Genomic DNA, 26967 nt, shown 5'->3' with positions numbered 1-26967 from the left:
CAGTACTGCTTCTTGGGGTTATCGCGAGGCTGGTGAAGCACTAGCGCAGAACCCAGCGCAAGTAAGAGCCTGATCAACATGGCGCTTTATTACAGTGAATTCTACTGCGTTGCTGTTATTTCCAGGAGCCGGGGCAAGGTCTGGCATCCTTGGGGATGGACACTGAAGGGATTGCAGGGGGCTGCTGGGGACAGAGAGCCTCTCTCCAGCCTGAGGCAGCACCAGCATGATTCTCTTCCTGCAGCCACAGCAGCTGAGGGTTGTGTCTTCTGCCTCTGGAGATGCCCTGAAATCAGTGGCCTAGCGATCGGGCCAAGGGATCCCGCACATCATCTAGGATCCCGCCCCGTGTCGGCCTCCAAACATGCCAGGGGACTCAGGTAGCAGCTGAGCCAAACATAGCTACTCAAGTTGTCATGAGCCAGCAAGCCCCACGCAGGAGCACATGTTTGCTGAGCACCTCCTGTGTGCCGGGCTCTGTGTGGGGAGGCAGGGGTGTCTCTCAGGAGCTCCTGCGTAGTTCTGAAGACAGACACAGACCTGAAATTGCAGCCTGGGATAGGGACATTGACAGAGTAAGGTGGCCAGCATTAGGGGCAGAGGGAGGGAAGAGGACCTCTGTCTGAAGGGGGTCTCAGGAGCACCGGGAGTGTGGAGCTGTGACCCAGTTCACCAGCTCTAAGCTTGGCCGTGACCTGGCAGGTGCTGGCCAGGGTGGCGGAGTTCTGCATCCTATCAGCCCCAGCTATCTAAGACTCCACGGAAAGGTTTCCCTGATGTAGGCTGGAGAATGACCTGGGTTATCCTGGGCTTCATCAACTGGGTTTGAAACCATCCTAAATCAGCAAGGCAATGTCCTTAAAGAGACAGCCCTCTAAATTTTGGGGGGAAAATTTGAGGATGTGTTGCAAAGTTTTAGGGTGCAATGGAAAGAGACTGTCTTGGGAAGTTAAAGACCCAAGACTCAAATTGGGTTTTTTCCTTTGTTCATTCTTTCACTCGGCAATATTCCCCTGAGCCCTGTGCTGGGTGCCAGGCCATTCACGAACCAGACAGGTATGTTCCTGACCCATGTTGCTCACAGCCCATGTCTTCCAGGTACAAGTGAAGTGGGAAGATGAGCTCTGACCCTCTACCGCCCAGGCTGATGACCTCTCCCTCCTCTGGGCTCAGAAGGCCCATAGTCCATGTTTCCTGTTCTGGGTCCATCTCCCCACGGGACTGAGCCCCTTGAGGGCAGGACTGAGCCTTGTCCGCTTTGCAAGTGGCCATAGGCTCTGGAGTTAGACTAGGGTTCAAATCCTGATGCGCTACTCATTGCCTGGGGTGGTGCCCACCCAGTGCATTGCAATGAGTTATGAGGCTTGCGTAAGCTCTCAGCCCATCCTGCTGTGTACCAAGCACTCAGTACCTCGCAGCTGCTCTTATTCCTACAATTACTATTGTTATTCTGGTCTCTGCTGGGAGGTCTGGTCCACAAGAGCCTGGTTAAGGCCAAACCAAGCTGGCTTGGAGTAGGCTGGTTGTGGCCATCCCCCCACCCCACCACCAGGGGCCTCTGCTGGCTGCTGGCCTGGCACGAAGGCTGTCTCTCTCCGTCTCTGTCTCTCTCTCTCTCTCTCACTCTCTCTCGTTAGCTTCTCCATAGCTGTAGGTTAAATGCACGATCTCAAGTTCCAGCCTCTGGGAAAGGAGACACCAGGTCCAGGCTTTGTTTCCACCATTGTTGTACAGAGCACTGTCTTTCTGCCATGTCCACCCCCCAACCGCCTCAGGTTCCTCGGCCCTGCCTGCAGCGGCCCCTCCCATCCTTGTCTGAGTAGAAGAGGGAGAGACATTTGTTTTCATGTCTTTTATTTCATTTTCAGCCATGCAACATTTCTGTGAGGCAGACAGAGCAAAGAGTCTGACCCCATTTTTCAGAAGGGGAATCTGAGGCCTGGAGAGGTTGAGTGGCCAACCCAAGGGCACAGAGCTCATTAACACCTCAGTGGGGACTGTAGCCCAGGTCTCGTGACTCCTAGGCCAATGTGCTTTGTACCTCACTGAACTGGTTCCCAAAGGCCCTGGGCACAGTAAGGGTGAGAAAAAAGACTTGCTGGGAAGCTAGGAGACCTTTGGAGGTTTTGTAAGGGGCAGCTGAGGTTTCTTTTCCAAGTTTATTCTGGAACCACTGACAGGCTGGTTCTTTCAGGAGCCAGCCGGGAAAGTTTAGGACTTGTCCGCCCGAGGCTGGGGAGACAGGTATAAGTATGGGTGCAGTTCCAGGCTCTCTTTGGAGAGTTCCCCGGGCCCTTCCTGAGCAGGAGCTGGGACGGTTGCCTCCACTGCTTTGTGGCATGTACCCTGCTGACCAGGGGCTGCCAGGCTGCAAGCTGCTCCTTAGAAGGAGAAATGGAGACAAGGGTGTGGAGAGACCCCAGCAAGACCTTGCAGGAGTGTCGGGGGTCAGGCCAAGCAGCTTTCTACTGCTGCATCCAGAGGGGGCTTAGTATCTAAGAACCCTGGCTTTGCCGCTTACAGCTGTCACCTTGGGAAGGATACGTAGTCTCTGAGCCCGAGTTTCATCACTGTAGTTGCTGTGGAGACTGGATGGAAGAGGCCTTGCTCAGGACGCAGCATGGTGCTGCTGTGGGAAACTGCTGCCATGATCTTCCCACGGGGCTGCCCAGTGTGACAGGCAAGTCCATGTCCCCTGGGAGGGCCTGAGCCCTGCAGGTCACTTAGCATCCTTGCCCCGTTCCACCAAGTGCTCGTGTGTGTATAAATTTCCCCGGGTGGGAGCTACTTCTCCCCGCCTCACGGCTGCTCTCCGATCCTGGCATGTGCTTGTGCCCATAACTCCCTGGCTTCCACGCCTTCCTGGTCTCTCTGCACTGACCCGGAGGCTCCCTGTGCCCAAGTTCCTGCAGGGATCCTTGTGTATTGTTGCACCTGCCTCTCCCTCTGGGGCATCTCTACCTGGGCCTGGCACACATCAGGTGCTCAGAACGTGGTCCCGTGCTCGGGGCGGCAGGACTGACTCGCCCCCCGCCCCGTGCTGGGCGGCACTGGGAAGAGGAAGGACACGGTGATTAACTTGGAATGTCATGTATACCCATGGCTCAGGTGTCCCAGGGTGCAGTTAATGGAAAAGAGTGACAGTGCCCTTATAAGGGGCATCAGGTTGCTCACGGGCTGGAGGTCTGGGTAGACATGTCCCCTGGGATACTTGGTGAGAAGGAGGGAGTCGATGCTGTGCCTGGCTGACTGGGGGCAGACGCCCAGGGAGGCAGGGCTGAGCGATTGAGCCAGGCGGCCTGCATCCTCACCCAGCCAGGCCCTCCAGCTCGGGGCCCTGACTGAGGAGGTGGTGCGGAGGGGAAGGAACAGGCAGGTTGTGCGGTGGGGCTCATCTGAGGCTGAGACACCAGGCTTAGTACCGGCAATGGTTCCATTGTCACGACAATCTCTCATTTTGTTCATGGTTTTACAAAGAGATTTCATACCCATCACCTGCCCCATTTGACAAGTGTGGTAGCTGAGGCTTAGAAACTGAGGCTGAAAGTCATACAGCCAGGAGGCGGAGAAGGCAAGAACAGAACTCTCACCGGGGAGGGTACAGCTTGGGGGCTGTGATGGTCAGTGGTGGCCTGAGCCCAGGTGAGAAGGTTGAGGCCTTGCTCCCCTGTGCCTACAGCTCTGGCCCTACGGACACAGCTGTACCGCGTGGGATGGGCCCAGAGTGAGGAGGAGACAGCAGTTCTCAGTGGCCCCTGAAGGCTGGTCAGCTAAATGCTAGCCTCAAAGGGAACAGGCTGTCATGAGGCCCTTTCCAGCCCAGACAGAGCCAGACGTGAGGGGCAAGGCCCAGGAAAGATGGGGTAAGCTCTTCTGGGGTCAAGCAGAGCTGCAGCTTTGTGCCAAGATGGTGACTTAGGACTCTGCTGCCTCTCACCCCAAAGTCAACCCCGTAGGAGCTACAGAAGCAAGAGGGGAATATGGATTCTAGGAAGTACCAAACAAACATGCAAGCAGGTATGAGAAACCCAGGGGGACCAAAGGCTGTGTGAACTGACATGAGCTGGGGAGTATGGCGGCTGCTCAGCTTGTGGGGGAGGGGTGAGTGGAAGCAGCAGTGGGAGAACAGGTTGGAGGACATCTTTGCAAGTTCTGCTCTCATCACTCCCTGGCACTACCTTGGGGCAATGGTTGCCTGCTCCTTTACTGATAAAACTGTGACAAAAACCCTACCGGGATGAGGTTTAATAAAAATAGATGCTGATAAACCAGCTGTCTCATACTTTCTCTCATTGAACCCCCAGAGCCGGTTTATTAAAAATCTCGACTGCTTTCTGTCAACCATGTCTCGCCTTTAAGGCTTAGAGATGAGACCCTGACTCTGTTTCTGTGGTGACTGGGCCCCCCTGGTGCTCACGCCCACCCTTCAGCCCCTAGAGGCTGACACAGCAGCCTTTGATGGTTGCTCAGTACTCATTACCAGACAGAGTAGCTGATACCAGGGGAGCTCAAACAGGGCAAAGTAAAGAGACTGGGAGAGTATCTCTCCTATAAAAAAAAAAGACAACAGACTGAACTGTATACACCAACTGGAACAGGATCATTAGAACGAATGGACCATAAAACTATATAACAGCAATATAAAACAAGTTCAAGGAATCATAAGAAAAAAGAACAAATTAGTAAATTGGAAGATCAATTTGAAGAACTCCCTCAGAAGACAGCAGCAAAGGATTAATCAACAAAAACCAGAAAAGCTAAGAAATGTCAGCTAGAAGTAGTACTGACATCTGATCATAGGAGCTGCAGAGGCAAGAACAATATAAAAACTGAATGTTTGAAAAAAATAATAGAGATAGAATTTTCTATAATAAATGAAAGATGAAAGGCCTTAGATTTGAAAGAGCTCACAAAATAGTGCAAAAAAGGAAAGATCAGGAAACCCACAATTAGACACATTATAATAAAATTTAAGAATATCAAAGATAAAGGACTTCTATTTGAAGTTGTGAAGGAAAGAACTTCGAGCTTAGAATTTTATATCTGATGAAACTCTCATTCAAATTTGAAGAAATAAGAAACATTCTCAGATTTACAAAGCTTTAGAAGGATTGCCACATAAAGATTCAAATGAAAAATACTTTTGGAGGAGGTACTCAAATAAGAAGAAAAACAATTCCAAGAGATGCTTCAAGAGATATGAGAAATAAAGGTGATTAAGTATCTTGGTAAAGACTATCGTTGTCTTTAAAAAGAACAAAGAAGGCTAGCACAAATAAAGGAAAAAGAGAACACACCTTCTTAAGAACCTAGAATTAAAATTCTAATCTAGTCAATATCCGCATGAGGATGTGGGCTGAGTTGGGGAAATCAAAGAGGCACAAGTGAGTATTAAGGTACTTGTCATGTTAGGAGAAATTATAATTACTTATTTATTTGAGCTCTCAATAGGAGAACATAAACATAAGTATGGAAGGCTGACTACCTACCTTGAAAACAAAACCAGAATACATAGCTTTTCAACTAACAAAAGAAACTCAATCTATCCAACTGAAAGCTGGAAAATAGGAAAAAAAAGAAAGAAAGTACAGTAAATGGAAAATATAAAATAAGATGGTGATAGAAATAAGCCTTATAATAATAGAAATTACAGTAGAGGCAAATGGGTAAAACCAATCAATTAAAACAGAGAGACTCTCACATTGGGTAAGAAAACAAGACCTAATAATCCATGCCTTAAGAAGACACACTTGATTTTAAAAACGGAATTATTGAAGATAAGAACATGAAAAAAGATATACCAAGAAATTAAAAGGATCGAAACAGATATACCAGGCAAACGAACCAAAATTGGCTGAGATAGCAATCTTAATATCTGACAAAATGGAAATTAATGCAAAAAACAACATAAGAGACAAAGAAGGATATTAAGTGCCAGTTGAGGGAAAAATAAGCAAGATGATATAGCCATCATGAACATAAAGGCAACTAGTAACAGTTTCAAAACACATCAAGCAACAACTGACAGAACTGCAGGGAGAAATATATAAATCAACAGTTGTAGCAGTAGATTTTATTACAGTCATTATTGAAACTGATAGATCAAGCAGAGAAAAATAAACAGAACATTTGAAGAATTAAATAATATAAATAATAAGCTTGAGCTTATATAATATCAAGCTTATATTGAGCTACAGATAGAACCCCACACTAAACAAATTCCTTTTAAGCAGAGGGAGCATTTATGACCATGAATTAGGTCATAAGAGAAGTCTCAGTAAATTCCAAAGGATCAATACCATACAGACTCTGTTCTTTGATCATAATGCAATAAAACTAGAAATGAATAAAATAAGGAGCTATAATTTCATACATGTATTTGGAAACTAAATAACATATTATTGTATAACTCTTGGGTTTAGAAGAAAATCATAAAGGAATGTAAGAAAAGTTTAAACCTGAATAATAGTGAAAACACTATATATAAACATTTGTAGGATACAGTTAAAACTGTATATAGAGCAAAATTTACAGCTTCAAATACATTTATTAAGAAACAAGAAAAGTTAAAAATAATAGGCTTAGCACTCAAGAAGTTAGGAAAAGAGCCATAGAGTAGAATAAAATAAACAGAAAAGAAATAATTAAGAAAAGGGCAGAAATCAATGAAATGGAGAGCCACAGTAGGGGAGATTAATGAAGCCAAAAGCTGGTTCTTTACAGAGACTAATAAGATAAACAAATCTTTAGCAAGACTGACCAAGAAAAACAGAGAGAAGATACAAATAAATGAAATATGGAATAAAAAGGGGGAAATAACTTTAGGCACAAAAAAGATTTTAAAACAATCTTAAAACAGTATGATCAAATGTGCACTAATAAATTTGAAAACCCAGATGAAATGTAAAAATGCCTAGAAAAATGTAAAAATCCAAAATTGGTTCAAGAAGACATACAGAAAGTGAAAAGGGAGTCAAAGAAACTTCAAAAAAAACCAAACTTCAAACAAACTTCAAAAAAAAAAAGAGTAAAGAACTTGCCTCATCAGATATTAAGACATTTTTAAAAAGCCATATTAATTAACACAGTGTGGTAAGTTCAAGAATAGACAGATAGACTAAAGGAATAGAATAGAAGACTCAGACATAGACTTCAACATACAATAAATGGAAGAGGTGATTGCTTGCTTTGCAAGCTGATGTTAGCAAAAATGGTTCCCTTTATAGAGAAAAATAAAACTGGACCCCTATCAAAAACCACATACAAGATAAAAGATACAACTATAAAATCAGAAAATGTAGGAAAATATATTTGTAACCAAGAAGAGTATATAGACTTCTTCAACAAAACTTGGAAACACGCCAGGATTAAGAATTTCTAGTCAATGAGGGGCACCAGGGACAAAGTTAATAGATAGATGGTAGACTGGGAGAGGATATTTCAATATCTTAAACCAACAAGGAGTGGGTATCTAGAACATACAAAGAGCTCTTGCAAACCAATAAGAAAAGAGCTATAACAATAGGAAAAAAGGGCCAAGAATATGGACAGGCAATTTAAAGAAGAGGAACCTTTAAATGTATCTTTAAAACAATGAGGTATCATTGTTAGCCTGGTGAGAATCAGAGAGCTGTATAACACCAGGTGTACATGAGGATGTGGAAAACAGGCACTGTTAGTGTAAACCATGACAGTCCTGGGTCAAATTAAGTGTATGCATAGCCTATGAGCTAGCAATTCCTGGCCCTGGTGTATATCCCAGATAAATACTTACAGAAGCCCAAAGGGCATATGCATAAGAATATCCATAGCATCTCTGGTGGTGGGGAGTTGGAGGCAAGCTAGGAGTTCCTCATGGGGGGTGGGTGCACAGGCGAAATGGGTAGGGTGATTAACTCACCCTGGGTTGACCATGACTTTTCTGCTTTTAGCCCTGAAAATCTGTGTCCCAGGAACCCCCTAAATCTCAGGCAAGTCCCAGGATGGTTGGTCAACCTAATGTGTGTTGGATGTGTCCCATGGAGTACTGTAGAAACAACAGATTAGCATAGCAATGGATGGAATTTAAAAATGGTGCTCACTGAAACAAAAGGAAATATTTAACATGACACCATGCAGGTAAACATAAATTATATGCTTATGAGATAACAATACCAATTTTGTAAGAACACACAGGAAGTTAAAAGATACACACATTAAGCACATTAGAATGGTTGTCTGTGGAGGGAAAGAATACGGAGATAAAAGAGAATGCGTGCATCCATCCATCCCTACCTACACACTGAAAAACAAGAGGGGACCTTGTAGGGACCAACGAGACAACGTGCCATAAACGGAGGCAAATGATTTTCTCAACCCTCTGAGCCTGAGGTTCAAAAGAACAAAAAAGCTTCCTGCGGAGCCACAGGAAGCCCACTAGCTGTTGGAGAGGAAGGGGTGAGGTCCGTGTGCGACTGTATTTGTTGGAAGGTGGGTTAGCCTGGCCCTCCATGTGCTCGGGGAACAGGGAAGCCCCTCCAGGCCTGTTGGATGGGCCCAGCTGGCCCTTCTCTGTGCCAGACGCTCTGCACGGGGCTCTCCTCTACAGAGGTCCCTGAGAGGGGTCCTGGGTGGAGGGGACAGGAAGGCTCCTCCCCAGCTCCCACCACTGCCTCCTCCCAGGAAGCAAAGAGCTCTGGGCAGGCTGCCCCCCAGGGTGTGGGAGCAGCAGGCCCCCAGTAGGCAGGGAGTTGCTGGTTCCCCTCTGGGCTGGTGCTGCCCCAAGGGCATCCTACCTCTGCGAAGTCAGCCACATCCTCACAGTTCTCCAGGACCCGGGAGTAGAAGGATTGCCCTGGTGGGGAATAGAGGAAATTATAGTCAGAACTCCCTGGACAGTAAGCTGTTTATTTAAAAGCTCCCAAATTCAATTCTTATATATATGAATGGACGACGATCTCAAACCATTTAGAAGTGGTTATCAGTGGGCAGGGGGAGTGAGAAGATATTGAAAGCAGCATGCTTTGATTTTTTTATTGTATACACTTGAGTTCGACATTTTTCGATGACTGTGCTTCACTTTGGTAATTGAAAAAAAGAATGCTTTTAAATACCCACCAGCCTAAACCAATGGACCATTCACTGAAGGGCTACCTCCAGGTTGAACTCAGTCTCATTCTGAGGGTTAGTTTGGGTTGTCACCGGCGGGCAGGCTGGGGACCCAGGAGAGGGGTGGGGGAGTACGGTGTGCTCTTCTCCACCTGGAAACACCGGGAGATCTGGCAGGACCAGCGCCTGGCCAGGGAGGCACTGGAGTGAGTCGCCCTGATGCTCCTTGGTGTTGGGGGTCCATCCCCCTGGGAACCACCTCTCTCCTCTGGCCTTGGTGGCCTCACCTGTATTATAAGAGGATTGGTGCGGGGATATCCAGGGCTTGCCTGGTTTTTAGAATTTAGAAGCAAGTCCTAGTTCAGTATGAAGCTGACAAGGAGGAGGCCAGGGGTTTGATGCCAGAGTCAGGTGGATGGTCTGAGGAAGGGGGTGTGTGTGTGTGTGTGTGTGTGTCTGTATTTGGAAGATGGGGGCACATGGGGAGGGGTTGCCACCAAGATAATGAGGAAGAAGCTATAAAGTGAAAGCTAGAGACACAGAAAATAGATGTGGAGTAGACAGATGGGAAAGAAAGATTCTTTAGCACTAGCCAGGGACAAAACAAAACAAGACAAAAAACTAAAAAGAAAAATCTCAACGACAAATCCCAAGGCAGCCAGGGGAGGAGAGGAAAGCATGAGGGATGGTGCCTGAGCCTCTTTTAATTTTTCCCCCAGGCAACATGCAATACAAATTGAGAATCAGGTGAGCATATCTGTGCACTGGGGCTTCCCCAAGGAAAGCCTGAATAATCAAAGGCCCTTTCATCCTGGGAAACCGTAATGAGCTTGGATATGGCTGTGTTCAAGTTTCCCGGAGTGAAACTGAGCAACCCAGCCAGAGGGGAGGGAGGGAGGGACAGTCCAAGATGGTATCACAGGGTTCAAATATGCATGAAGCCACTGGAGCTCAAACCTTCCCCTGCTTGTGTATTTCCTACAGCCTTGTTGGAAAAGATGTAAAATACTGTGAAATCAGCCATTGCAAAATTTATACATCAGGGCTCTGTTCTGAAAAGCAGTAAAACCTCATTGCCTCAGGCCCTGGGGATTTAAATGTGGTGAATATTGTCAAACAGGATGAGCTAAATTTTACCTCTAGATATTAAAAAAAAAAAGGTTTGCTGAAAAAAAAAATCAAACCGGGGCTTCCCTGGTGGTGCAGTGGTTGAGAATCTGCCTGCCAATTCAGGGGACACGGGTTCGAGCCCTGGTCTGGGAAGATCCCACATGCCGCAGAGCAGCTGGGCCCGTGAGCCACAATTACTGAGCCTGCGCGTCTGGAGCCTGTGCTCCGCAACAAGAGAGGCGGCGATAGTGAGAGGCCCGCGCACCGCCATGAAGAGTGGCCCCCGCTTGCCGCAACTAGAGAAAGCCCTCGCAGAGAAACGGAGACCCAACACAGCCATAAATAAATAAAATAAATTTAAAAAAAATCAAACCAATGGCGCAGAACGGTGGAAAGGACAACTTATTAAGAAAACAGAATGTCCTTAAGCATTTTTGGACAGCCACTTTTTAGGAGGATTTGTACAAACGGTGACAGGGATCATTCCAGTGGTCCTTTTCTATTCATTAGGGCAGAGCCAGGGGACCTCTGTCACCCCTTCCAAATTATCAGTGGGGATTACTCACCCCATCTCTCGTTTCAAGTTCGTTTCCACTTAACATCTACTCTACTCAATACCAGTCTTGTTGACATTTCAGCTCCACATTAAATGACTTTCAGACAAAACCATTTAAAATCCCAATATCCAATCACCTTTGTTGCCACTGAGATTGAGAATAAGTCTTGAGAGAAAGGAAATAGCCTGTTCCCTGCTGTGGAGAGGCTTTTGTGGATAGACTGAGCAGGAGATTAAGCGGGGAAAATTGAACAGTATCCTTCGTTCCTTCGGAGGCTCATGGGATAGCTGAGCTCTTTGGTCTGAAATAAAATCCTCCTTGAGTCGATAAATGAAGTTTGAATAGCAGACTCTGTGATCACACTGTTATAAGTGCCATGACATCAGATATACCCAAATGGAGGGATCCAGAAGTCCAAAGCTTAATCGAAGTCAGTTGTATGTTGTTTGCCATTTTACAGTATCCATATGGCTACTACTCCCCTAAATGATGTTCTTGTCTCATGCAGGATAGAGTGCTAGCTTTCATGTGATGTGACTTAAGGGTACAACACGTCCCCATCCGCACCAAACAGCTCTCTCTTCCAGACAGTTTACCTTGCTAGAGCCAGACCTTGAGAACAGGCAAGCGTATAGGGACTGGGCTGTGAGCCGGTGTACATTCGCTCATTCCCACACGCCAAGAGGGTCTTCTATTTCTGCTGGGTCAGCACAGACATTTGGCCGTGGAGGAGGGTGGGCCAGCAGTTGTACAAAGATAATTAGAATCGGGATGCTGCCTGAAGAATCTTATTACGATCCAGAAGGGGGACAGGTCAAGCATGTAAAAGGCTAGTACGTAAGGCAAAATTTGGTTGTTGGCATGCAAAAAAAGTATAAATAAATTGAGAACACAGGAAAAAGAGAAGTGACCTCAACTTAGCAGATCAAAGCAGGTGTTATAGAGCCATGGGCATTTACATTGGAAGTTCAGATGGAATCTAGAAATGCAGAGACACTGGGGGGAAGAGAGAGAGACGACGCGACATCAGGCAGAGAAAGATGTGAGCAAAGGTTTGAAAGGATGAAGCAGAGAATGGAGCCCGGAAGGAGTGGGACACAGGACAAGTGCGTTCTGATGGTGAAGGGAAGAATGAAAAGTGCCTCCCCTCGGGGAGCAGCCCCCCGAAGGAAGACCTGGACTGGGGGGTCCTAAGAGGGCACAGGGTGGGGGGAGTGGACCATTAAGGGGAAAGACAGTGTCCTGAGGACAAGCTTCAGGGACATGATGATTTTGCCCAGGACCTAGCCCTCTGGGCTGTATCAGTACCTGACATTACTCTTTTCCTAGTGTGAGCTGAGAAATAGTGCAAAGCACCCTGCTTGTGACTCAGACCCGTCACTATTATTTCTTTGCGTTACTTAACATTAGCCAGACCTCACTGTCTGCAGTGCCTGGGACGGCCTGTATGGAGGGTGGCCTGGCAATCAGCCGTTCCCTGCTGCAATGCTGTGACGTCCCCAGCATCTGCTCTCCCCCTGTTCCTCCACAGCACCTCAAGAGGGTGGCCCTGCAGTTTTCATTCCCCCCCAGTTCCAATCAGCCTGTTCCTTTTCGAAGGCCAGTTACTCCCACAAGTGTGGGGAAGCAGGCCCCAGGCATCCCTGTGTGCAGAAAAAAAGCCAGGCTTAGTCAGGTTTGGGGCCTGCTGCTGCGGCTCAGGCTGGGAGGCCTGGGGCTGGCTATTCCATCCCCGGGGTCTCAGAGTCATCAACTCTAAACTGGCGGCAATTATCCCAGACGAGCCTACATCCTGGAACCACTGTGAGGGTCAGCAAGAGACTGTTTCTGTGAAAGGCTGAGTAAAGCATCAAGCCCCTTACAAGCACAAGGGGCCACGGGACAGTGGTTAAGGCTTGTGGGCCAGGCTGCCTGAGTTCAAAGCCCAGCTCCATCACTTGCGGACCTTGTGCTCTTGAAGAAGTTAACTGGTCTTTGTGTTAGTTTCCTCATCCATAAAATGGAGAAAATGATAGTGCTTATACACCTGGTACGTAGCTCATTACCCAATTAAAAGATGGCTATTATTCTACTAAAGAGTCCTGTTTTTTCTTTTGACATTTAAGTTGTATCTTAAATATAAAAATGGTTTCCTCTATTACGGATCACATTTTGTAGCTTATTTTTAGTAGTATATAATCAGGAACAATTTTCTACCTCATCTTGTATAATATTTTTTAAAGTTTAGTTATTTTACGTATGATTAGCTCTTTTTTTAACCAGGTAAAACTTACATTCACAAATCTTAAGTGCACAACTCAGTGAGTTTTGATAAATGCATATATTGTACTTGTGTAATCACCATACAATAAAGACACGTCAATCAAGAACTTTCCTGGGCTTCCCTGGTGGTGCAGTGGTTAAGAATCTGCCTGCCAATGCAGGGGACACAGGTTCAAGCCCTGGTCGGGGAAGATCCCACATGCCACGGAGCAACTAAGCCCGTGCGCCACAACTACTGAGCCTGCGCTCTAGAGCCTGCGAGCCACAACTACTGAGCCCATGTGTCACAACTACTGAAGCCCGTGCACCTAGAGCCTGTGCTCTGTAGTAAGAGAAGCCACCGCAATGAGAAGTTCATGCACCACAACGAAAAGTTGTGCCCCTGCTCGCCGCAACTAAGGAAAGCCCACACAGCAAATAAGACCCAGTGCAGCCAAAAATAAATAAATAAAACTTTAAAAAAAGAACATTCCTATTCCTCAAGATGTTCCCTCATCCCCCATTTTCCATAAGTCTCTACCCCTCATAGGTAAACCACTGCTCTGATTTCTAACTCTTGATTTTAAACTTTGTGTAAATGGTGGTAGCATACAGAATGTACTTTTGTGTATCTGGCTTCTTGAAGTCAATGTAATGCTTTTGTGATTCATCTACATGGTTGTATATATCAGTAATTCATTTAATTGTATTGTTGAGCAATTTCAGTTGTATGAATAGACTGCAATTTGCTGATCCATCTTCTTGTTCATACTTTTGGGATTGCTTTCATTGTCAGGCTGTTGCGAGTAAAGATGCTGTGAACATTCTTGCAAAAGTTTTTTGTTGACCTATCATTTCATTTCTTTTGGGGAAATACCTAAAAGCACAATCACTGGCTCAGAGCATAGGTGTATGTTTAACTTTAGAAGAAACTGTCAAACACTTTTCCAAAGTGATTATACTATTTTACGATCCCATCCACAATGTAAAAGAAATGTTCTATATCCTCACCAACATTTGGTTATTGTCAGACTTTTACGTTTCCGTGCATGTGATATCGTATTTCATTCTGGTTTTTGAGTTTCATTTCTCTGATGACTAATGATGTTGGTCACATTTTCATGTGTTTATTGGCCATTTCTATATCTATATCATAAGCAAGGCAAGGTTGTCCACTCCCACCTCATGTTTTATACAACATTGTACTGGAGTTCTAGCCAGTCATTATTTTTCCAATTTTAAACTAACCTTCCATTCCTGGGATAAAGCTCACTTGTCATGATGTGTTACCCCTTTCATATATTGCTACTCAACTGACTAATATTTTGGTAAGGATTTTTACATCTTTGTTCATGAGGGATATTGGGCTCTAATTTTCTTTTTGTATAAGGTCTTTATCAGATTATGGTATCATAAAATGAATTATGAAGTGTTCTTCCTTCTCTATTTTCTGAGAGTTTGTGTAAGATTAGCATTATCTCTCCCTTAAATAATTTCTAGAATTTACCAGTGAAGCTGTCTAGACCTGAAGTTTTCTTTACGGAAAAGCAGTTTATCACCACCACCACTGCCATCATCATCATCATTATCATTGTTATTACAAACTTGATTGTATTGATTTCTTTAATAGATACTGGGCTCTTTAGGTTTTCCATTTCTTTTTGTGTCGGTTTTGGTCAGTTGTTTTTCAAGGGATTTGTTCCTTTCATCTGCGCTGTAGAAATTTATTGACATAAAATTATTCATAATATTCCTTCAGTTCCCTTTTAATGTAACGATATCCCCTCTTTCAGTCCTGATATTGGTAATTTGTGTTTTCTTGTTTTTTCTTGTTCAGTCTTGCTACACTTTACCTATTTTTTTTTGTTTTGTTTTGTTTTTAAATTTATTTATTTTATTTATTTATTTTTGGCTGTGTTGGGTCTTCATTGCCGCGCGGGCTTTCTCTAGTTGCGGCGAGCAGGGGCTTCTCTTCATTGCGGTGTGTGGGCTTCTCATTGCGACGGCTTCTCTTGTTGCGGAGCACCGGCTCTAGGAACGCGGGCTTCAGTAGTTGTGGCACGTGGGCTCAGTAGTTGTGGCTCACGGGCTCTAGAGCACAGGCTCAGTAGTTGTGGCGCACGGGCTTAGTTGCTCCGTGGCATGTGGGATCTTCCCAGACCAGGGCTCGAACCCGTATCACCTGCATTGGCAGGCGGATTCTTAACCACTGCGCCACCAGGGAAGCTCCACTTTACCTATTTTATTAATTTTTTTTAAAGAACAAACTTTTGGCTTTGTTAGTTTTCTCTGTTGTTTGTTTTCTATTTCTTTCCTTTTATTATCCTTGGATTTAATATTTTAGATTGTATTTATTTTTATTTATTGAAACATAATTCAAAAACCATAAAGCTCACCCACTTAAAGTGTATGATTCAGTGAGATTTAGTATATTCACAAGGTTGTGCAACCATCATCACTAATTCCAGAATATTTTCATCACCTCAAATGAAACCCCATACTCATTAGCAGTCACTCCCTATTCTCTCCTTCCAGCCCCTGGCAACAACTAATCCATTTTCTGTCTCTATAGATTTTTCTATTCTGGCCTTTTCATACAAATGGAACCATATGATATGTGGTTTTTGTGCCTGGCTTATTACACTTAGCATAATGTTTTTAGGATTTGGGTTTAATTTTCTTTTCTTTTTTTTTTCTTTGTCTACGTTGGGTCTTCGTTGCTGTGCACGGGCTTTGTCTAGTTGTGGTGAGCAAGGGCTACTCTTTGTTGCAGTGTGCAGGCTTCTCATTGTGGTGGCTTCTCTCATTGCGGAGCACGGGCTCTAGGCGTGCGGGCTTCAGTAGCTGTGGCACGCGGGCTCAGTAGTTGTGGCACATAGGCTTAGTTGCTTCGTGGCATGTGGGATCTTCCCGGACCAGGGCTCGAACCTGTGTCCCCTGCATGGCAGGCGGATTCTTTTTTTTTTTTTTTTTTTTATGTGACTGCATCATGGTGTAAGGGAAGAGGCAGTGGTTTTAAATTTATTTATTTATTTTTATTTTTGGCTGTGCTGGGTCTTCGTTTCTGTGTGAGGGCTTTCTCTAGTTGTGGCGAGCAGGGGCCACTCTTCATCACGGTGCTCAGGCCTCTCACTATCGCAGCCTCTCTTGTTGCGGAGCACAGGCTCCAGACGCGCAGGCTCAGTAGCTGTGGCTCATAGGCCCAGCTGCTCCGCGGCATGTGGGATCTTCCCAGACCAGGGCTCGAACCTGTGTCCCCTGCAATGGCAGGCAGATTCTCAACCATTGCGCCACCAGGGAAGCCCCAGGTGGATTCTTAACCACTGCATCACCAGGGAAGTCCCTACTTTGCTTTTCTTTTAGCAGCTTCTTAAGGCAGAAACCTAGATCATTGATTGTAGGCATTTTTCTTTTCTGCTCTAAGTATTTAAAACGAAATGTTGATATGTAGTATTTTCATTAACATCCAGTTAGAAATATTTTATAATTTTGCTTTTGTTTTCTCTTTGACCTTAGGTTATTTAGAAGAGTATTGTTTAATTTCCAAATATTTGGAGCTTTTAAAGATCTCTTATTGTTATTCATTTCTAATTGAATTCCAGTGGGGTCAGAGAATATACTCTGTAAGATGTCAGTCTTTTGAAATGTATTGAGACTTGTTTAATTACCCAGCATATGGTCTGTCTTGGTAAGTGTTCCATGTGCATATGAGAAGAATGTGTATTTTTCAGTTTTGGGGTGAAATGTTCCAGAAATGCCAATTAGGACAATGTGGTTGATGATGTTGTCAAATCTATGTCCCTAATGATTTTATTGTTTAGTTGTTTGTGATTCTCTCTTGTAATAACACTTTTTCCCCCTGTGAGGAACACATACTATTCAATTTTATAATGACAGTTCATGGGACAGCAGAATGAAGGAATTCAATTGAAAAAGAGTTGTCCAGGAAAACAGCTATTCCTTACGTTCCTTAACCAGTGTGCTCGCCAAAGATCACCAGCATCTCAGAGATCCAGATTTGGGTTCTGTAGAGTCACTGGGCATCCCACAGGGGAAGCTGTCCCTTCCTTTTCCCCCACTTCTCAGCTAGATGGAGGCCCCATCTATCTCTCATCTGTTGCTTTCCACAAATCTTATTCAAATATCATTTCTTACCTCCACTCACTTATTTCCCCTTCCCTCACCCTGTTAACAACCAGGGATACAGTAGACACTCAGTCTTAGGTGAGGGATTCATCTGAGAGGCAGGGACAGGGCAGGAATTATAAACTCCATCTCTCTGGCTCAGCTCAAACCTGTACTTCCTTCCAGGTGCTGCCTCAAAATGATTTTGCCATGTAACTAACTGATGGCGCTGTTTCTCATCTTTCAGACCCAGGCACTGAGGCATAGAGAGAGTGTGATGTTTCTACTCGAGCCTAGGAAAGCACGAGCCACACTCTCAGCAACTGTTGCATCTTAGGTTCTCCTCCTCTGTGACAGATGGAGGAGCTCGTGGTCTCAGTGATCCATGAGCTGTGCAGAGTACCTTCTCCGTGTCAGGCACTGGGAATATAATGAAGCATGATGGGAGCGTGACTCTTTTTACATCCTTAAATGGGGTAAAAAAATATTGTTAAAACTGCAGTCCTCAAAGAATATACAAATCAATTTTCACTGCAAAGTAAAGGAGCTGTTACAGTGGAGGATTACTGGACTGAATGTCAATATTATGACATAGTATGAGTGTGTTTCATGTTTGGTAATTGCAATCATTGTTGCTTTTGTTGTGGTCATCCATGTACAATGCTTGGTGTCAGTCTATTTATCTCTTGTAAAAATAAAATACAGTGTGTGTGTGTGTGTGTGTGTGTGTGTGTGTGTGAGAAAAAAAAAATAATCCTTAAAAAAAAAAACAAAAAAAACCTGTAGTCCTGACTTTATCTTAAACCTTGGCTTTTAAAGAAAAGCCAGTGAGTGAAAACTGACTTCCAGCTAAGTTGATGAGCCCTGCTGTTTTGAAAAATAAAATAGAAGCAAAGACTGTTGAGCCAGCCTCTCAGGGGTGGATCCGTCCAGGTAGGAAGCAGACAAGAGGCCAAAGGTAAAGATGATCATGTGATATTCTCCGTCTCAGGAGACCTTTCTGGAACTGCCAGTGGAAGAAACAGATCACTGCCGGGTGCTTCCGGGCTCAGGGGCTGCAGGGTCCCCTGCTGCTAGCTGCTTGGCCGCTCCTGCCACACCTGCAGGCCACGCTGCTTCCTGTTGCTTCTGTTTCAGATTTGTTCGGTGCCAGGCACTGTGCTGGTCCCAGGGAACCTGGTGAGGTGCCTGCCCTGGAGGAGCCCACCTGGATGGTGATGGCTCCAGGTGTTTTTCACCCTATCATCTCCATGTCTGGCAGAATTTGGGGTGTCAGCAACTGACAGGAGTCCAAAGGAGAACTCCTGCCCCCCCGCAAGATCCCTGGGTCCATGGGATCCCCAGGGTCACAATCTACTCTCTTTCTGTCTCTCTAGAAGGCTGCAGCATGAGGGGCCCTAATTAGAATAATCCTTACATTTTACAGTACTTTACAGTTTGTAGAGCCTTTCATGTATGTCAACTTTCTCGTTTGATCCCAAAGCAGCCCCGTAAGAACCAGGCATACCTCGCCTTCTCCTAGGTCTTCACTTACCACCTGGCCTCCCAAACCACTGGATTCCAACCACTTTCCTGGGTACTCAGGGTACCAAGGCAAATTTCGGGCTTCCTGGGGGACATTCTTACTAGAATGACCTACGGGCACCCCCCAAACCTGCTCTTCCTTGTATGCGCCCCGGCTTCACTGGTGGCTTCACTGCCCACCCAGGTACTCAAGTATGAAATCCAGCGGCACCCTCGTCCTACCTTCTTGCTCACTCCCAATCCCAGAGCTGCCTCCTCCTCTGAACGGATGTCACCCCTTCTCTCCAAACCCACAGCCCCCCTTTTGAGGCACAACCCTCTGCCTGTACCACTGCCCCTCCCTGGCCTCCTGGCCTGAGGTCCTGAGCTCCAGATCCCCAAATCGGATCTTCCCACCCCATCCTCTTGCCAAGAGCTTTGGTGACTCCCACTCAATTACAAGGCAAAGTTCAAACTCCAGAGTGTGACACTGAAGACCCTCTGTGTTTGAGCCCAGACTCCCCTCCACCCCATTCCTACCCCAGGCCCTGCCAGCACTCCGTGCTCCCCAAGCCCTTGACACGGCTCCACACCATCACATCTGTCCTGATAGTAGCCCCTCTGCCTGGAATGGGGCCTTTCATGAGTTTTGTCTCTGCCAAAATGCTATCCTCTCTCAAGGGTGTTTCAATATCAGCCCATCCCCTGCTCAGTAAGATCTCCTCTCTGGGTCTGTGCACTTTTCCAGCTTCATCCCATTGACTCACCCGCTCAGGGCAGCTTCTGGAGCTCCTGGTCTGAGCGGGCTTCTCTTGCCTCGTGCTGCCTTGCACCTGTACCTCTCTTTCCAGAACACTCATCCCACTCACAGTGACTTGTGCAATGACTGGCTTCCCCTTGAGGGCAGGGGTCTTGTCTGTCTCATTGACTGCTGTCACCCCATTGCCTGGAATAGCACTTAGCTCATAACTGGTCCTTGATGAATATTATTACCTGGATGAATGAAGGAGTGAATGAATGATTAAATACTTGACTTACAAAACACATTAAAATATAGCTTTTAATGAATTGGGAAAGAGTTTATGACATTAATGAAATAATCAGAAACTTGATCACTGAATACTTGATAGTGTTAAGGATTTATTATTTTTTTTAGGAGTGATATAATATGTGGGTTTTTTTTATTTTGAGCCCTTGATTTTTACAGCTATATACTAAATATTTACAGAGGAAATGGTGTGGTGTTTGGGATTTACTTCCAAATTACTTGGGGGTGGGAGTAGGAAGGGGTACAAATGAAACAAGATTGGCCATGAGTTGACAGCTGTTAAGACTGCATGGGGAGAACTTGGGGGCATTTATACTAGTCTCCCTACTCGAGTATATATTTCAGATTTTCCATTCTAAAAAGTTAATAATAAAAAAAAAGATCAAACCCAGGGATGGGAGTAGGCGGAAGGGATATAGCTTTTATGTTATCAGTAAAGGTGGGTAAGATAACCAAGACTTTGCAATTCAGGGAAATTATTTGCAAGTCTGTTCTTGAGCACATTGCCTCCCAGCAGCATTTTTGCTGAGGGCCGTTTGTAGCAGAAGACAGTTATATGATCATCTCCATATCATGAAAACACACCTGTCTCATCAAAGCAGGAGAAGCTTGGGGAACATTCAGCATGCTCTGCTGCTCTCCGAGGTCTGCAGCTGCTTGCTCTGGCCCGGGGGAAGAGGATATTTACCTCCTAAGGCTTTAGGCACAGAAGATCCACTCTCCCGGTGACGAGGGGCCTGGGAGTGTTCGGAAGAGTGAAGGCTGTGGCGTAAATCCCTCGGGCACCGCAAAAGCGCAGAGCTGTGTCCACAGCCAGCCGTGCACTGCAGAAGCTGTCCTAAGGGTTCCCTCTATCTGCCGCCTTCACTGGGGCAACACCCGCCCCACATCCTCCCAGAGAGGAGGTGCTGGGCGGGGCTGGAGTGCACAGGCAGGTCCAGGCATCCCAGGAGCATCTCAGGGCTGGGACACAGGGGTACTCTGCCTCCTTCACCACGGGTGGTAGAGAAGTCTCTGGATAGAAATCTTATTTCTCACCAAGGCGGAGAGTTCCCCCATTTTAATGGGAAAATAAATCTAATTTGGAGCCTGAGGTGGTCCCTGCAGCAGCCAGGAGTAGGGGAATCTTGTCCTCAGTGCCCAGGCGGGGGCCCCAACCCCTTCCCAGCACGCAGTCACCCACCCGGCCGTGCGCTCCTTTCCAGGCTCTCTAACCTCCATCTACTACTTGCAGCCTCTGCTGCAGCCAAACCTAGTGGCTTCCTGGCCATCGTATTTAAGTGGCATTCCCCTCCTCTGGCCTCTGGTCCTGTCAGTCCCTCACCCAGAATGGCCTTGCCTCCGCCAGCAACCCTTCCTCTCCCCTCCTTCCGCATCTCCACGTGTGCGAGCAGCTATTCAAGACCCAGCTTAAGGGCTTCCTCCCCGCCTCCTCTACCCCTTCCTCTGCCTTCTCACGAAGCCTTCCCTGATCTCTGCAGCTGGGAGCAAGCGGTCATCCTCTGAACGTGTTGCAGTTTACACCCCGCCCCTAAGAGCGCCTTGGCCCCGTGTCTGGCAGTGTTTCTCCATTAGGTCTGCGCACGTATCTTCTCCCCTATCAGATTGTGAGAGCCTGGTTCCTTTAAGCCCCACCCTGTACCTTGTGCTCTAGGCAGCAATGCTCAGAAAGAGCATGTGCCATGAAGGGGGAGGGGCGGGGGAGCTGTGTAGCCTTTCTTGCTTCCCACCTGAGGACCACAGCTGGACTCCCCAACATTTGCTAGAAGATGAAGTCAGCCTCCCTCTGGGGCCCTGAAAGATCCCCTGGGTTGGGAGGTCAATGGAGGGAGCTAGGGCCAGGATTCTTGATTCCTCCACTTCCGGATCCCCTTTGGATAGACAGCTGGGGGCGGGGACATTCACAGTTGAGGACACTGAGCCAAAGAGTGACCGTGTCAGAGAGGAAGAAGGATTTAAACCCACTAACAAGTGAGTACCTCAAAGACATGCCGTTTCGTATTCATTCTGATGACTTGGCCCAGGGCTCAGCATAGGGCTCAATTAGGAGAGCTAAGATCAGATCCCTGTCTTCAAGGCGCTTGGAGGTTAGTACAGCATACAAACTGGGGCAGTTTCTGAACTACAAAGTGCCCTAGCTGAGGGGTGGAAGGAGCGTGTACGCAGTACTGCAAGGGAGGGCGAGGGCTCCACAGAGGAGGTGACGGCTGAGCTGGGCCTTGAAGGGTGCACAGAATTAACGGGAGTTCTCAAGGTGGAGATGGCAGAAGAAATATGATGTCTCGAGGCTTGGAGGTATAGAAGACTTGGCATCTTCGGGGAATGGCAGGAAGTTCAGTGTAGTGAGAACCCAGTGGGTGGTGTGGGGAGGGAACAAAGAGGAAAAGTCAGCTGGGCCAAGGGGGGAGCCTTGATAAAGCAAACCTCTGTGCCAATTACCAGGTCAGGCGAATTATGTGGAGATCAGAGCCAGCCTCCAGAGATCACCCATCTCACCCATTGAGTCCCCAAAGCTGGTATTTTGGCAAGAAAACTCAAGGATGGAGAGTAAAGGAAGATCAGGAGGCTGGCCCCAGACAGTCTGTCACTTGGTTCCCTGACAGCCCAGGGACCCATGACTGGGGGTTTGGATGGGGCTGAGAAGTGGGCAGAAGGTTGGACTAGAGGATCTTAGAGGCCCTTCCCACTCTGCCTTCCGTGACTCTATGATGGATGCTGGGAATTATTTCAGGAGTTGAAAAAGGACAGCTTAAGCTAACACTTCCTCCCTTTGAGTAGTGACCTGCAGGCAAGATGGCTCCTTCCCAGACAGCCCACTCTGGATTCTGGCTGCAGCCCTCTGCGTTAAATGAGGACCATGGTCTCCATCTTGCTTATGGGAAGCGGAGGCCCCGAGGCCCTGTGGTCCACATGAATGACAGGGACTGGGGTCCAGGCCTTCTGGTGTCTCCTGTCTGACTCAATGGGCTGTGACTCCTGCAGGTTAGGGGCTGTGTCTTCTTTCCCCCCAGGGTTCCAGGCCTGTCCACAGATATCAGCACATTCAGTGAACAAACGAATGAGGGCAGGACCAGAGGACCAGGTTAAGAGTGGCTGTTGGAGCAGTAAGAACCAAGAGCTACAGATGGAGCTGGCCAGTGTGCGCTGAGCCGAAGGGTAGGTGGCCAGCTGACCCGGGATGGCAGGGAGAAGAGGGGTGGCCGGGGACAAAGCTGGAGCATGCCCAGCCTGCATGGGACCAGGGGTCTCAGGGGTGGTCTGCCCCAGGCCTGGGTTCCTGTGGAACATCTTAGCTGGGGGTCCCTATAGAGCAGAGGCCAGGCCAATTTGCTTGCTCCTGGCACAGGTCGGGAACCCCTCAGGCGTGCACTCCTCCCCGCTTTATATCTCGCATGGTGCCCTCTCTCCTCACTCCTGGCTGACAGAAGGAAGCTGGGCTGGAGAGATGATGACTCAAAAGCCAGCAGCTGCCCCAAGTAGAAGTGAAACAGTTGTCTCACAAACACATCGGTCATTTAAATGCTCTTTCCTCAAAACTCTTTCATACCTATTTTTTTCACTGAAGCAACCTGATGAAGTGAATGTTATCATTGTACCCATTTTACTGGTGAGTAAACTGAGGGTCAGAGAGGTGAAGTAAGTGGAAGAACCCAGGTAGGACCCAGGGCTTTTGACCCCATATCTACAGATTTCTCTACCACAACCCCATAGGGCTCTTTCCTAAGTGTCCTGTATCACGCAGCACAGAAAGTCAAGCTTTATTTCAACCAATTGATCTGGTCTACCTGGGCCACGAGTAACTCACCTGGTGCTCCCTCACCCCACCTGGCATTGAGCTTCACTCAAGGGATTCGGGGAGCTCAGGGCCAGCATCTCCCTGTGATCGTTCACTGGCTTCTCATTTCTCCCTGCAGGGTACTTGCTTGGACACCAGTGGTTGTGTGTGCAGGAGACGCTCTGGAACATTCTAGAGTGAGTCTGTTCCCTCTGAATTGTAGTTAGTGTTGGTCTTTTGGGGCATCTATAGTTGTCAACTGCTGGCAGCAGCAGGTGAATGGCTGGGGCATCTCTGGTTCTTGCAAAGGACTCTTTCTGGAAACCTGCTTGCCATCTGCCTGTTCCTGCTGCCCAACCCCCTCCGCAGGAGCTCTGCCTACGGTCACCTGCTGCAGATGCAGAGCTTGGAAGTGGATTTCTCCATTCAGTCCAGAGGGCACGGGTTGCAAATAGGCTAATTCCTGTGTGGTCCACTGAGGCTAGAGGACTAGCCCCACTGCCCAAAGAAACAGGTGGGCATCCGATAGACAAGGTGCTCAACCCCAGTTCACCAGGAGGGGATAAAGAGGCTTTCAGGGTGGAGCAACCAGGGCTGGGATGAGGTCTTGTGAAGTGGGGCCACTGTGCTTCGGTCCCTCCACTAAGGCCATACAGATCTCTTTACACCTTGGTTTTTCTGCCTGCAAATGGGACTGGTTTGTGCAGCCTGGGACTGTTCTGTCATGGCAGCAACAACATGGCGACCTGTAGCTAAAGACCCAAATACTGTGCTATCTGCCCACCACGGGGACACGTGTCACAGATGAAAGGACACACTTGCTTTTTCTAAAGGCAGCACGAGCTGGCAGGTGGCACGTGGAGATCCAGGGTGCTGCAGAGAAAGCAGTCTGGGCGGGTGTGGGAAGCAACAGGCAGCCGAGCCCCCATTCCTCTCCCTCCTGCTTGCACGCACACCGCGATCCCCTCCACCTCTGCCTGTCCCTACGCACAACAGGCCACAGTGTGGACAACCCAGGGCCTCGTGCCCAGAGCTGGCCCGATTGAGGGGGTGACGTGGGTGCCCCGGCGGCTGCTGGAGAGGTCCTGAGAGGGCTGCCCCATGGTCTCACCTCTCCCTCCTGGCGCAGGTGCAGACGTGTGTCCAGCCTGGGCCCTGATGCTCAGTTTGCCCTTTAATCTGGTGGGTTCTCTCAGCTCCTCCCCTACTCTCCCACCCCGCCCCCACCCTCAGACCCCTCTCTGGGGAGAAAGGGCCATGTCTAGTGAGGAGCACCCTGGCCTTTGGTCAAAGGCTGCCAGACATGCCCCTGGCCCAGGGGGCTGGGCTGTGGCCAGACAGAGGCAGAGGTGTGTGGGTAAAAAGCAGAGGGAAGCCTGGCCTTGTCTTTCCCTGCTCAAAACCTTCAGGGGCTGCCCACTTTCCCCGGGGTGAAGGCAGCCTTGCCTCCTCGGCTCTACCTGTCTCTCCTGCCTCAGCTCGCACCTACCCTGGGATCCAGGCTTATGGAGCATCTGTCTGTTCCCGTGTCCCAGCTCCTCTCCTGATCTTGGGCATCCTGTCCCCTCTGTCTGCTCTGTTCTTACCTCTTCACCTTGCTCCTTTCTGCTGTTCCCTTGGGTTTCAGCTGAGGTGTCACCTCCTCTTGGAAGCCTTCCCTGACCACCCTGCCCCCAGCCTGGGTCAGGGTGCTGCTTCTGTAGCTTGCACCCTACATTCGTCCCCATCCTCATCGTATCACACACCTGTCCCTATTGTCTGCCCACTGGTCCTCCTGTCCCAGTGGATGTGGGCTCATTGAGGGCAGGGCCTGGGCCATGCCCAGCCCCTGGCCTTGGCACAGAGATCATAGTAAATGGTCACTGGATGTGTGAGAGGGAAGGAGGCTAGGAAGAGAACCAACAGAGAGGGAGGCTGGTGGGGCTCATAGGATCCCTGACCACAGATAGACCTGCGAGAAGCCAACAGTATCCCCATCATGCTGGTTTCTAGGAGCCCCCCGGGTCTTCCAGGCTGTAGACCCCACCCCCACTCTGTGCCCAAGGAAATCAACCTGCAGGAGGGAGAGGGAGAGGAGGAGGGGGCCCAGGGAGACTCCGCAGCGCTGGGTCCCTCAGCCCTGGGTGCCCCTGAGCCCTGGGGTGGGGGTCCTCACTTTTGCCTCCCCAGGACCTCCTGCAGGCAGAGGACTCCACAACCCTCTGGTTGGCACATTGGCAAGTGCAGGGAGAGACACGCGTGCAGACATGGAAACGTGGGGGACCCTGATTTTCAAGAAATCACAATGGTTAGTCAGGCCAGGGGCAGATGGCTACCCGTGAGAAGCCTCATCGCACCAACCCTGCTAGAACTTTTCCAATCCATCCTCCCCTCCCTGCCCTATCCCGTCAGCCCAGAGCTGGGGTCCCCATAAGACAGGAGAGTCCCTACCTCGGAAAGTCACTTTGGCGATCCGGTCGCCCCTGCCCCGCAGCTTGGAGACCGTCTTGAGGTGGAGGAGCAGAGCCATGCTGGTGCGGGAGCCTGGGTACCGCCAGGCGGGAGCAGCTGGGGAAGGAGCGAGCTCTGCGGATGGAAGGCGCTCGGCACAGATGCCTCCCTCCTCTCCCACACCGCCTCCTCTCCCCTCCGATGCTGCCCACAGAGACCAAGGCAACCAAGCCGAGCCGCTCCTTCCAGCGACTCACAGCCCGGCCAACCCCCACCCCTCCAAGTTGTCAGCCCAGCGTGTGCGTGTCTGTGCGTGTGTGTATCTGTGCGTGTGTGTGCGCGTGTGTGTGTCGTGCGCCCGTGCGCAGCCTAGCAGGGCAGACAGTCTGAATTCATTATTCAGCAGCCGCCTGCTCCCAGATAAAGGACGGCCCAGCTTCAGGTGTCTTCTCGCAGCTCCTGGGGCAGAGCTGCCTGCCCTCCCCTCCACAGGGCCTGCCAGGCAAGCTCTTCTGCCACCAGGAGTGGGAAGATGGGAGTGGGCATGAGCGCGGTGGGCTGGGTGTGGGGCGGCAGCCCTCCCACAGGGGAGAAGGAACTTTATGATCTGCGTGCACAGGAAGGTGAGCTGTCGCACTGGTGTTTCAGGGTGCCTCCCCCCCAGTCAAGCTGGCCAGCGGGCTGCTGGTGCCCACCAGGCTCAGGGGGCCTGCATGCTCTGGATGGGTCACACTGTGCTAGGTAGAAATCCCAGCCCAGGGCCCTTCAGCTGGAAAATCAGCACCTACTGGATAACATCAAGGCTGTGCCTGGTGGCCGGTGCCTCAGAAATGGGAGCCCTAAGAGGACAAGGGAACGTACTTTCCCACCTGCTCTCATGGAGATTAGGACCCCAAGAGGCCGGGTCCTGACTCCCTGGGATCTGGGAGGATGGAGGTGCTGCTTGGGGGGCGCTCAGGGGCCAGGCTAATCGTGATTGGAGATGCCTGACTGCGAAGGCCTCAGAGGCTTTACAGGGAAAAAAATCCATCTCCTCCCTAGGCCCTCTGGATGTTCTCTCGTGAAGGGGGTGAGTTTCATGAGGCCTCCTA

The 26967-nt window shown here is 48.4% G+C and overlaps 1 protein-coding gene across 3 annotated transcripts in view; it reads right to left on the bottom strand.

The window, feature by feature from the left end:
* OTOF (otoferlin) overlaps nt 1-25955 on the bottom strand; it is an 88859-nt gene extending 62904 nt beyond the window's left edge. For all 3 annotated transcript variants that reach the window (XM_059893421.1, XM_059893420.1, XM_059893422.1), the window contains exons 1-2: nt 25877-25955; nt 8775-8833 (exon numbers count right to left, since the gene is read on the bottom strand). In XM_059893421.1, the coding sequence (XP_059749404.1) occupies nt 8775-8833; nt 25877-25955 (138 nt within the window). The remainder of the gene's footprint in view (nt 1-8774; nt 8834-25876) is intronic.
* Between the last annotated feature and the right edge of the window lie 1012 nt (nt 25956-26967).

Source organism: Balaenoptera ricei, chromosome 13 (assembly GCF_028023285.1).
Source record: "Balaenoptera ricei isolate mBalRic1 chromosome 13, mBalRic1.hap2, whole genome shotgun sequence".
NCBI classification, from domain to species: domain Eukaryota; kingdom Metazoa; phylum Chordata; class Mammalia; order Artiodactyla; family Balaenopteridae; genus Balaenoptera; species Balaenoptera ricei.
The sequence above is the reverse complement of the archived record's forward strand: the minus strand, read 5'-3'. Positions and strand labels throughout refer to the sequence as shown.